The 12,470-nt window shown below is 42.8% G+C and overlaps 1 protein-coding gene across 10 annotated transcripts in view; it reads left to right on the top strand.

Moving 5' to 3' along the window:
- Nucleotides 1-12,470, top strand: part of LOC124149792 (myotubularin-related protein 13-like) — a 135,623-nt gene that overhangs the window by 67,035 nt on the left and 56,118 nt on the right. For 7 of the 10 annotated variants that reach the window (XM_048385925.1, XM_048385922.1, XM_048385921.1 and 4 more), the window contains exons 3-7: nucleotides 6,251-6,508; nucleotides 7,696-7,798; nucleotides 9,602-9,718; nucleotides 10,183-10,315; nucleotides 11,043-11,160. In XM_048385925.1, coding sequence (XP_048241882.1) covers nucleotides 6,251-6,508; nucleotides 7,696-7,798; nucleotides 9,602-9,718; nucleotides 10,183-10,315; nucleotides 11,043-11,160 — 729 coding nt within the window. Of the gene's footprint in view, nucleotides 1-6,250; nucleotides 6,509-7,695; nucleotides 7,799-9,601; nucleotides 9,719-10,182; nucleotides 10,316-10,631; nucleotides 10,667-11,042; nucleotides 11,161-12,470 lie in introns of those variants that run through there. The other 3 variants (XM_048385931.1, XM_048385923.1, XM_048385929.1) reach the window with 2 other exon arrangements.

Raw genomic sequence — 12,470 nt, 5'->3', positions numbered from 1 at the left:
AATAGCAAATGTGTCAATCGAAGTCTGGCGACTTGATTTGCTCAGTTCCCCCTGTGGGACTTAAATGGGGACGTGTGCATTGATCGATGTAGGTTATTACAGCAGTGTTAATAGTGAGCCAGGAACCTTTGCCCTCCCTGCGGGGAACTGACAGACAGAATTGTTACTGGTGATATGTCCATAACTCAGCACACATATCTGACCTCCACAATGTCAGTTGCAGTTGATGTTTATGCAAGTTTATCTTGCATGTATGTATGTTTATCTCAGGATTGTTTCGTCATTTTGATTATCGATTGAATAATATCTCCATTCTGTTAGATTATATGCCCAGAGGACTCATTGGTCATCATAGCTTTGACGACCCATGAAGATTTGCGTAAGAATAGGTCTTCAGTGACCCATTCTTTTCCCCCCATGAAGATACGGGATAAAATAGGTCTTCAGCAACCCATGCTTGTTGTAAAAGGCAACTAACAGGATCGGGTGGTCAGGCTCGCTGACTTGGTTTGATGCATGTTGTTGTATCCCAAGTGCGTGGATCAATGCGTGTCAATCACTGGATTGTCAGGTCAGGACTCAGTTATTCACAGACACTGTCTTATAGCTGGAATAGTGCTGAGTGTGGCTTTAAACAACTAATAATCCTTATCAATTAGTATGTAGTTGCTTGTTGTCCCCCGCCGCGCGAAAGCGCGAAGCGGGGGATATAGTATTCACGACCGTCCGTACGTCCGTCCGTCCGTCCATCCGTACGTCCCACCTGTTTGTTGCCGCGATATCTCAAGAACTAAACACTGGATTGTCTTCATATTTGGAACTATGGTGTATATACAGACTCCGCAGACACCAGTCGGTTTTGGTGACCTTGACCCCATTTTCAAGGTCACAGCAGGCATATCTGCTTTTGGAGTTGGAAAACGGTGTTGCCGCGATATCTCAAGAACTAATCTCTGGATTGTCTTCCTATTTGGTACTAGGGTGTATATACGGACTCCGCAGACACCAGTCGGTTTTGGTGACCTTGAGCCCATTTTCAAGGTCACAGCAGGTAAATCTGCTTTTGGAGTTGGAAAACGGTGTTGCCGCGATATCTCAAGAACTAATCTCTGGATTGTCTTCCTATTTGGTACTAGGGTGTATATACGGACTCCGCAGACACCAGTCGGTTTTGGTGACCTTGACCCCATTTTCAAGGTCACAGCAGGCATATCTGCTTTTGGAGTTGGAAAACGGTGTTGCCGCGATATCTCAAGAACTAATCTCTGGATTGTCTTCCTATTTGGTACTAGGGTGTATATACGGACTCCGCAGACACCAGTCGGTTTTGGTGACCTTGAGCCCATTTTCAAGGTCACAGCAGGTAAATCTGCTTTTGGAGTTGGAAAACGGTGTTGCCGCGATATCTCAAGAACTAATCGCAGGATTGTCTTAATATTTGGAACTATGGTGTATATACAGACACCGCAGACACCAGTCGGTTTTGGTGACCTTGACCCTTTTTTCAAGGTCACAGCAGGCAAATCTGCTTTTGGAGTTGGAAAACGGTGTTGCCGCGATATCTCAAGAACTAATCGCTGGATTGTATTCATATTTGGTATTTTGGTGTATATACAGGCGGGGGACATTTCGTCACTTCTGTGACAAATACTTGTTTCTGTTAAACTTGTATATTTTCAGAGACTAGGATTTAGTCTAGGTCCCTTAGCCATGCCAGAATCTGCTTTCCATGAAGTCTTTGACGGGCATTCAGGAGTACATTATGAAACCTGTGTGTCATTTCCGTCTATTCCTTCATCAGTAATCATATAATGAAGGAGCAAGACGTAGCCCTGAAGGTTGTTACAATTAATGAAAAAAATGTTATCTGTAAACAAGATAACTCTTCCTGCTTGCCATGGTTTTGAATCCCAGATTAGCAGTTTGGTTTGTTTGCTCGTGTGTCTCTGCAAGGTGATTACACGCCAACGACTTCCATCACTTTGACTCTACTCCCACATGAAGCAGACATGCCATGAAAAACTAAAAAAACTAATCAACGTGGAATTATAAATCACTGATTAAATTGAACCTTGGAGATAGTGTTTGGTTATTCCATACCATTTTTTTTTTTAAACTGAAAAGAATTAACTGATGAAGACAGAGGCTGGTTCAGAGAAGACGTATAAGGTCTGGAAGGTCAATGGGAAATATGAAAGTCACAGGAGAAGGCTTGTGAAAATAGGTGCACATTTTTGGGATCAACATTGAGCAGGTGCCCCCTGAACAAGGGCTTGTTATCAGTGCAGTCACGTGTGCCATAACATGCCCTGGAATGTTAAAACCTGGCTCCAAGGAATGTTGTGTGATCCTAATACTTTCAGGATGGGATGTTTAGAACCAAAAGATTCCTTGTGTAATGTGGAGGTTTGTGCCTTACTGTCCATCTATTACACTCTCTCCATGATCAGTCATTTATAGATGACCCAGTCTGTGCCCGAAACTTCAGACTCCACTACAACCAAACTTGGCTCTCCGATAACTTTCAGTAGATTTTAGTGTTCCCTGACCACACAAAAGACTATTGCTTAGTCTCTAAAAATATACATTTTTTTTAATCGACACAAACAACTCCCATATAAATTTAAAAGGAGCTCCAGTGAGATGGGAGATTCAGAACCTGAACCTGTGGAAAACATCAATTTGTATTCTATAGCATTTTAGTAAGGCTGGGCGGAAGGGAAAATAACAAGAGTTTGACACTAACGTGGCTATGTCCCCCGCCCCTGTTGCAGAATTTATGACATAATTAAATCTAAACAAACCCTAACCTTTTTTAACCGAGGTGGAACTTGTCATGGAAATTGTAAAAAAAAGAAGAGTTTGGAACCTAAGTCCATCTTGCTGCAATGGAAACGTAAAAAAATAACATTTTCTAAAATTGCTAAATAGCAAAAGGCACCAGTTCAGCATGTACCTGACAAACCTGCAAAGTTTGATGAAAAAATATTGAACGGTTTATGAGTTATGCTCCAGAAACGAACCCTACACTCACAGAACCTAAGTCCATCTTGTTGCCATGGAAACGTAAAAAATAAAAATGTCTAAATTTTCTAAATAGCAAAAGGCACCAGTTCAGCATGTACCTTACAGACCTGCAAAGTTTGATGAAAACATATTGAACGGTTTATGAGTTATGCTCCGGAAACGAAACGTGACGGACGGAGCCCGTTTCTATATCCCCCGCCAACTTTGTTGGGCGGGGGATAATGAAGTTTTGGGACTGTGAGACAAATTAACTACACTATTACAAATGTGTTTATTCATCACGTAATATAGGTCATAGGCCCAGGTTAGAGAAATATATACTCTGTTATGATATGGACTAGTATTTGCTGAGCCTAGTAGACCAAACAGAAGTTTCCCAGATTCAGATTTAAGTCAAAGATATATTACCCTCGCTCTATCCACCCTGTTGGGACCTGGCTCAGAGTGGGTTAGAGGCATCTAGATTTGATGAGATGGTCAGACTTGCTGACTGGCTTGATTGCATGTCTCTGCTGCCCCAATGGCGTTAAACGTTGCTCAATATATCAGTCACTGGTTCGTCTGGTACAGACTCCAGTATTTACAGATTGCCATCATTATAGCTGTGTGCAAGTACCCCGACAACATGGATCGTTGCTCATGTCAATCACAGGTTCATCTGGTCCAGACTCCAGTATTTGCAGGTTGCCATCATTATAGCTGTGTGCAAGTTCCCCGATAACATGGATTGTTACTCATATGAATCACTGGTTCGTCTGGTCCAGACTCCAGTATTTACAGGTTGCCATCATTATAGCTGTGTGCAGGTACCCCAATAACATGGATTGTTACTCATATGAATCACTGGTTCGTCTGGTCCAGACTCCAGTATTTACAGGTTGCCATCATTATAGCTGTGTGCAAGTACCCCGACAACATGGATCGTTGCTCATGGCAATCCCTGGTTCTGGTCCAGATTTGATGATTTTCAGGCCTGCGAGATGTGGCATGAATAATGCTGACTGAGGTACAAAACAAGAGTAGATCAATTCCCTACATGTTGTCATAAGCCCTCCTTGTGGAGGTCTTGACTTAAAAGGTATTGGTGTTCTTGTCATGCTTACAGGTGACTAACGGGATCGGGTGGTCAGACTCGCTGACTTGGTTGATGCAAGTCATTGTGTCCCAGTTGCGTGGATTGATGCTCATGATGTCAATCACTGGATTGTCTGGTCCAGACTGGGTTATTTTACAGACCGCTGTCATGTAGCTGTAATATTGCTGAGTGCAGTGTTAAACAGCAACAAAAACAAAAAAAGCATGCCGTAGAGAGAAACGGACTTTAGTGAAATTAAGGTTCAGACTAGTGGCCAAAGTAGCAGACTGATATTATAACATCATTAGAACCATTGCAAAGCTCCAGCCACCCCTTGCCCCAAGCATTGATTGTGCTTCTCAATGAGTGTGTGTGTCACAACCTATGACACATTCCTCCCACAGCCCTCCCATGCTGAAACTGATTCACTCTCACCACTCAGTTATTTCCTCGTTTGTCTCGCAATCTGCATAGTGGACTTCTGTATGCAGTCGAGTTTAAAGGAATCTGTTTCTCAAATCTCTCCATCAATACCACCCTACAAACTGATATACCGTATTCGACGTAATAAGCGCCCCGCTCTAATAAGCGCCCACGGCGATATTTGCTCATATATTGGCAAGTGAACAATCCCAATTAGCACCCCTTCCGACTGATCAATGTACACTTATTTATTCCTGTATAAAACGCACTCGTGTGTTATATGCACCCTTAATTATGGGCAATTAAATTCTGGAAAAATATATCTGTCGTTCATAAACATTTTAGGCTGTCAGCATAAACCATGATACTTATCTTTCAACTATGTTTTTTTTCACCAAAATATAATTCTAATAAGAGCCCCCTATTTCTAATTTTGAGAGCACCCTGGGCGCTTATTACGTAGAATAAGGTAACAGCAGATGTATATTCTGGCGATACTCTGTAGGGCTGGGCCACTAAACATGTAAGTGTGTATGTATCTATGGGAATTGATCTCACATTCCTCTGTGATGGGAGGCCTGTGTGTTGATGGGGACAGATGTGCACAAGCTGAAAGCAAGGGACATTTGTGGTGTTTGTAACTGGTCGATACTCATTCAAGTCAACATTGATCTGTCTGATTCACTGTATTGACTGGCTAATGTCAGGTAATTAACATGCGGACAACATCCTCATGGGACACGCATGTGACATACTTAGCAACAGGGCAGGCGCCGTTATTAGGAACAAGTGTTATCGTTTAGATGTATTAAATGCAATGGACAAATGTATCTTGTAGTTGTCAGGTGATATTAATATTTTAGCGGTTGATGTGTGAAAGAGTGAAGATCATGCTGCGTCCGCAACTTTGCAGCTATTCCAGCATATTAAGGCTGAGACTAAGGCATGTAAGGCGTAGTCTCTGAAAACATATAATTTTCATAGAAACAAACAGCTCCATTTAAATTTAAAATAAGTTGCTTCATTTGGGGCTATAGCATTACAGTAAGGGCTGGGTAGACTAACATTTAGTCTCTGAAATATTATATTACACAATATCCTTCTTGACTCTAAAAGTAAAATAAAAATTCCATATGCTGATTTCTTAGAGCTAGCTAGGGCTGGGCTGCGTTTCTAGATTTTTTTGTTTTTTCGTAAAATAAATATATTCCACGGTCCTGGTGCAGGACTAAGGGCTGGATAGTAGGGGAAAATATTATGGTTCAGCGACCTTGAGACAGACTAGTCCAGGCCAACTGGTAGAAGCATTCTTGGGGTTTAAAATTAAGAGGTCAGGTCCTGGGTCTTCTCCTATTGTATGTTTACTCTTCATCCATTACTGATTTTGAACACGTGTTATGACAAGGACATTCATGCTTGATTTCAAACACGGACAAATATTCTGGTGATTGATTAACAGTTCTAACATGATTGTATGTAAATCAGGGTTTGAAATTAGTTAGTCTTAGAATAGCAAAATTCAGGGTGGGCTAGTGGCCCTCAGTCAATCGATTGACATTCATGAACATTAACCACATGAACATTCACCACAGTCAATCCATGAACATTCAGTTGACGAACATTCAACCATTTATGTATTGTTTCTTGAAGGTATCTCTGCAGTAATAGAGTACTATGGTATCTTTTCCAAGTTCATCTGGCTATTGGATGTATTGGTTGTTTCAGTTTTGTCAGCCAACAGGATGGACTCTCTCCACTCAGAGACAACAGCCTTCCTTCTACGTCGCTGTTTTGACCGACATCGATGCAGACCGCCACTACTGTGCATCCTTCACTTTCTACGAGACCATCGCCATGACGCCCACCCACCCCGACGACCAAGACGGGGACGACCAAGAACCCAACATGGTTCATCATTCCCTCATGTTTGCTCCCAAAAGTCTCGTGCTCATGTCCAGGCTCGACTACTTCGAGGCTTTCAGGGTGAGAACTGGGATCCCCTGGAGGGACGGACCCCTCAACTGAAATAATATAGGATTAGTACCTCGTGTTTCCTCTTTATCTCATGCAATATTCATGAGTAAAACACAGAGATTATGAAAATCAAACTCTTGGGACACTTTAGTGCAGCAGGCATAGGCCCATGTTCAAGCATGAGGGGGGCGGTCGGGTAGCCTAGTGGTTAAAGCGTTCGCTCGTCATGCCGAAGACCCAAGTTCGATTCCCGACATGGGTACAATGTGTGAAGCCCATTTCTGGTGTCCCCCGCCGTGATATTGCTGGAATATTGCTTAAAGCGGCGTAAAACCATACTCGCTCACTCAAGCATGAGGCAACCCCGCAGTTTTGCAGGTTGACGTTAAGGTACAACAATGAACAGTTCAGTGATTGTGGAATTCCAAAAAGTGCTACGATTGACTCCTAATTGAATGATCCAGCTCTGCTGCAGCCACAGCTTGCTGCATAGACCTTGTACCAGGCTTTTCTCTCAAAACATCCTCCTCCCTCCATCAGTGCCAAAGGGATCAGGAATACATGGTCATAAGAGTTATCTCCCTTTAAGCCCAATGCAAGAAGTGCCAGTAAAATGTTTAAAACTAAGATTTACTGTTGATTAGATTTTGAAAGTAGTAATTGAAATTCTAAGGACACAGAACATGTGTTTTTCTGGTATTGTTTCAAGAAATTCTGATGTTCTTATATTGGGACTGCACTGCCAGCTTCATCGGAGTGTTTGTATTTGAATCATTGGAATGGATATATCTACAAGCTACACAATGAAAAACAACAGGTTATTAGTTCCTATTACGTCTTGAAAATGATCAGTTAGGCTCAAATATAAATTTCAACATAAGTAGATAGTCAGATCAGCTAGGTATGTTGTTTTGGGAGCCACAAGCTTGTTACTTTAGCTAGCCAATCTGAAGTTTAGCTCTGCTTTAGAAACTGAACCTACTAGTTTATCACAAGATAAATTACATAAGATTTTAATTTGTTACCATAGGGAAATTTATTCTCCATCATTACCTACTGGCCTTTATATGATCCTCAATCAGTATGCCCAAGCTTGTGGCTTTCAACAAAATACTTGTGAAGTGTCATGTTGGCGTTGCCGTCCACCTTAAGCTGGAAGCGTGTGATGTGACTGACTGACTGATTGACTGTTACAGAACTGCCTGGGGCTCATCTACACGGTGTACACGGAGAACCTGCAGGTGCAGATGGAGACCATCGTGGGCAACATCCTGGGCTGTGTGCAGGTGCCCCCTCCAGGTATGTAGCAGTATGGAGTCCAGGGGCACAGCAGATCCCCACTACAACAGCAGTGTGAGTGTTGTTGCTGATGCATCTGGTGTATGTTGACGCCGTTGCTGGTGTATGGTGACACTGTTGCTGCTGTATGGTGACACTGTTGCTGGTGTATGGTGACACTGTTGCTGGTGTATGGTGACACTATGTAGACGCTGTTGCTGATGTATGGTGACACTGTTGCTGATGTATCTGGTGTATGTAGACGCTGTTGCTGGTGTATGTTGACATTATTGCTGGTGTATCTGGTGTGTGTTGACACCGTTGGTTGTGTATGTTGACACTGTTGCTGATGTATCAAGTGTATGTAGACGCTGTTGCTGGTGTATGTTGACACAATTGCTGATGTATCTGGTGTATGTAGACGCCGTTGCTGATGTATCTGGTGTATGTAGACGCTGTTGCTGGTGTATGTTGACGCCGTTGCTGGTGTATGGTGACACTGTTGTGAGTGCACCTGGTGTATAATGATGCTGTTGTTGTGCACCAGGTGTATGGTGATGCTGTTGCTGGTGTATGTTGATGCCGTTGCTGGTGTATGGTGATGCTGTTGTGAGTGCACCTGGTGTATAATGATGCTGTTGTTGTGCACCAGGTGTATGGTGATGCTGTTGCTGGTGTATGTTGATGCCGTTGCTGGTGTATGGTGACACTGTTGTGAGTGCACCTGGTGTATAACGATGCTGTTGTTGTGCACCAGGTGTATGGTAATGCTGTTGCTTGTGTATGGTGATGCTGTTACTGGTGTATGGTGATGCTGTTGTGAGTGCACCTGGTGTATAATGATGCTGTTGTTGTGCACCAGGTGTATGGTAATGCTGTTGCTTGTGTATGGTGATACTGTTACTGGTGTATGGTGATGCTGTTGTGAGTGCACCTGGTGTATAATGATGCTGTTGTTGTGCACCAGGTGTATGGTGATGCTGTTGCTGGTGTATGTTGATGCCGTTGCTGGTGTATGGTGACACTGTTGTGAGTGCACCTGGTGTATAATGATGCTGTTGTTGTGCACCAGGTGTATGTTGATGCCGTTGCTGGTGTATGGTGACACTGTTGTGAGTGCACCTGGTGTATAATGATGCTGTTGTTGTGCACCAGGTGTATGGTGATGCTGTTACTGGTGTATGGTGATGCTGTTGTGAGTGCACCTGGTGTATAATGATGCTGTTGTTGTGCACCAGGTGTATGGTAATGCTGTTGCTTGTGTATGGTGATGCTGTTACTGGTGTATGGTGATGCTGTTGTGAGTGCACCTGGTGTATAATGATGCTGTTGTTGTGCACCAGGTGTATGGTGATGCTGTTGCTGGTGTATGGTGATGCTGTTGTGAGTGCACCTGGTGTATAATGATGCTGTTGTTGTGCACCCGGTGTATGGTGATGCTGTTGCTGGTGTACATGGTGTATGTAGACACTGTTGCTGGTGTATGTTGACGCTGTTGCTGGTGTATGGTGACACTGTTGCTGGTGTATGGTGATGATGTTGCTTGTGCATCTGGTGTATGGTGATGCTGTTGCTGGTGTGTGGTGATGCTGTTGCTGGTGTGTGGTGATGCTGTTGCTGGTGTGTGGTGATGCTGTTGCCGGTGCACCTTGTGTATGATGACAATGTTCTTGCTGTTGCACCTGGATGATGCTGACAGTGTTGTTGCTGTTGGTGCACTTGGTGGATGCTAACAATACTGTTGGTGCACCTGGATGCTGCTGACAGTGTTGTTGTTGTTGTTGTTGCACTTAGTGGATGCTGATGGTGTTGTTGCTGTTGCAGGTGGGCCCCAGGTGCGGTTCTCTATAGGAGCGGGTGATCGGCAGGCACTCCAGCCCCCTCTAAGTTCAACACTCCCAGTAACAAAATACAACGTAGCCCTCGTATTTGACCAGCTAGGTGAGCTCTTAGCTGACATATGGATACAGTTAATTGTATTGAGACATGTCCTTTGTACATATGATAAAGGGATGACTCGAAAAAATATATCTTTCAGCTGTAGAAACAGTTTTAGTCCATGTAGCAAAATCCTTATAAATTTCTACTCGTCCTTATGATACCTTAAATATTGGGCACTTTGGCAAGGACTTCCTGCGATTTGTTTGAAATCAACAATGTGAATGTTAGATTTGAATACACCAATAACTTTTTTGAAAAAGGAAGTAGAACCCCTATGTTACACTTACAAAGACCCTATCTTGTATTGCATATAGTACATAGTACATGTTGATTATGGATTTTGGACTAATAGACCTGGGACTGTGGAAGTCAATGATAATGTAGTAGGGCTGTAATTGTCATCGGTGATATTGGAGACCGAGCCAAACAAGATAATATTTGGAAATTGTTTTGTGGGGTTGCAGGGATCAACAACGCAATGACAGTGTTCACAGCAGCCTTGACTGATCACAAGATCCTGTTCCACTCATTCAGCTACTCACGGTTGACGGCAACAGCCCATGCCTTTGTGTCTCTCATGTACCCTCTCAAATATAGGTGAGTTTTGTACCCTCTCAAATATAGGTGAGTTTTGTACCCTCTCAAATATAGGTGAGTTTTGTACCCTCTCAAATATAGGTGAGTTTTGTACCCTCTCAAATATAGGTGAGTTTTGTACCCTCACAAATATAGGTGAGTTTTGTACCCACTCAAATATAGGTGAGTTTTGTACACTCTCAAATATAGGTGAGTCATGTACCCACTCAAATATAGGTTAGTCATGTACCCACTCAAATATAGGTGAGTCATGTACCCACTCAAATATAGGTGAGTCATGTACCCACTCAAATATAGGTGAGTCATGTACCCACTCAAATATAGGTGAGTCATGTACCCACTCAAATATAGGTGAGTCATGTACCCACTCAAATAGAGAGCAGTCTTGTAACTTCTCAAGTATAGGGGAGTCATGTACCCTCTTAGATATGAGTGAGTTTTGTACCCACTCAAATATAGGGGAGTCTTGTTCCCAGTCAAATATAGGAGAGTCTTATACCCACTCAAATATTGGTGTGTCTCTAAAATATTAACAGAAAAACGCGAAGTCCACTGATCCTTGAGAATTTCTCTTTAGTAATTTCAACTGAGGGCTCGCTGAAATAGTTCTTAGGTTAAAGACAAGAACATTCTTCAGTTAAAATGTTAAAAGTTAAATACGACCATGTCCACTGCAGTGAATGTAACAGTGCAGCCCTTGTCTGACGATGCAGCGTTTGTGTTTCAGCTACGTGTACATCCCTATCCTCCCAGCCTCCCTGCTGGAGGTACTCAACACGCCCACACCTTTCATTGCGGGTGTGCACGCCTCCCTGCGCAATGACGTGGTTGATTTGGTAGGTCACGTACGTATCTATTTGCCGCCTCTGTGATGATCCTGGGTCGCATGCTTTGCTGCCTTCCACTGGTATGTTTCTAGAGTTGTTGCATCAACCAGCAGCATCACACGATGTCACCTTTACCCGGCTAGTGCCTCCAAGAAATCCACTTACTATCCTGGGCACCATTCCACAAAGTGATCTTAGCGCTAGGACTGTCGTAGGTCTAAGTTAAAGTATGGGAGTTACGATCGTCTCAGCGCTACAATCACTTTGTGGAACGGGGCCCTGCCTGCATAGATTAATAATCATGTTTAGGGGTGTTGGAATAGCCTCGTTGTTCTTCCGTTGTCTCGCATTCCCGAAGAAATCAGCTTAGTATTCACATCTGTTAAATGCAGATAATCATGATGGGGTAGCCTAGTGTTTAAAGTGGGCAGGAAGATCGCTTGGTGTCAGCTCCGTGATATTGCTGGAAAAGCCAACCTCACTCACACAGTCCTTCATCAGCATGTGATGTGAAATCATTCAATATGAAGGCACCTAACTATGTCACTAACTCTCCTACATAGGTACATAGTTTTCTCTACGAACACACACACACACACACTCACACTCACAGTTTTTATTAAATGGGTTTTTTTCAAATATGATTAATATGATATTGATAATCTTATTAATGGATTAATTATGATATCATTTCTGATTTTTTATCAATATCATATTTTTATGTTTTTTCAAAGTCTTACCAAGTATCATTTGTAATGTTATCAAAATTATTTGCACCACTCTTTGTCATTACACTGATGTTTCTTGACTTTATTCACAACACTTCTGATTATGATCACCCAAATATTGATGAGTTCTTCTCCTCCATGACTTGTTGCTATGTTTAATTTGCGGCTTCAGTACTGGTCACTGCATGTGCATAACAGATGCTGTGTTGAGTCATGCATGAGTTCAAGACTTGCTTCCTGTGGAGTTGTGAAGGGTTCCCTTGACTGACTGAATGATGAATCATTGCTTCCTGTGGAGTTGTGAAGGGTTCCCTTGACTGACTGAATGATGAATCATTGCTTCCTGTGGGGTTGTGAAGGGTTCCCTTGACTGACTGAATGATGAATCATTGCTTCCTGTGGAGTTGTGAAGGGTTCCCTTGACTGAGTGAATGATGAATCATTGCTTCCTGTGGAGTTGTGAAGGGTTCCCTTGACTGAGTGAATGATGAATCATTGCTTCCTATGGATTTGTGAAGGGTTCCCTTGACTGAGTGAATGATGAATCATTGCTTCCTGTGGAGTTGTGAAGGGTTCCCTTGACTGAGTGAATGATGAATC

The sequence above is a fragment of the Haliotis rufescens genome, unplaced genomic scaffold (assembly GCF_023055435.1).
Source record: "Haliotis rufescens isolate VD_foot unplaced genomic scaffold, xgHalRufe1.0.p SCAF_6, whole genome shotgun sequence".
NCBI lineage: Eukaryota > Metazoa > Mollusca > Gastropoda > Lepetellida > Haliotidae > Haliotis > Haliotis rufescens.
Note: the sequence above shows the minus strand (reverse complement) of the source record. Positions and strands in the feature narration are given on the sequence as shown.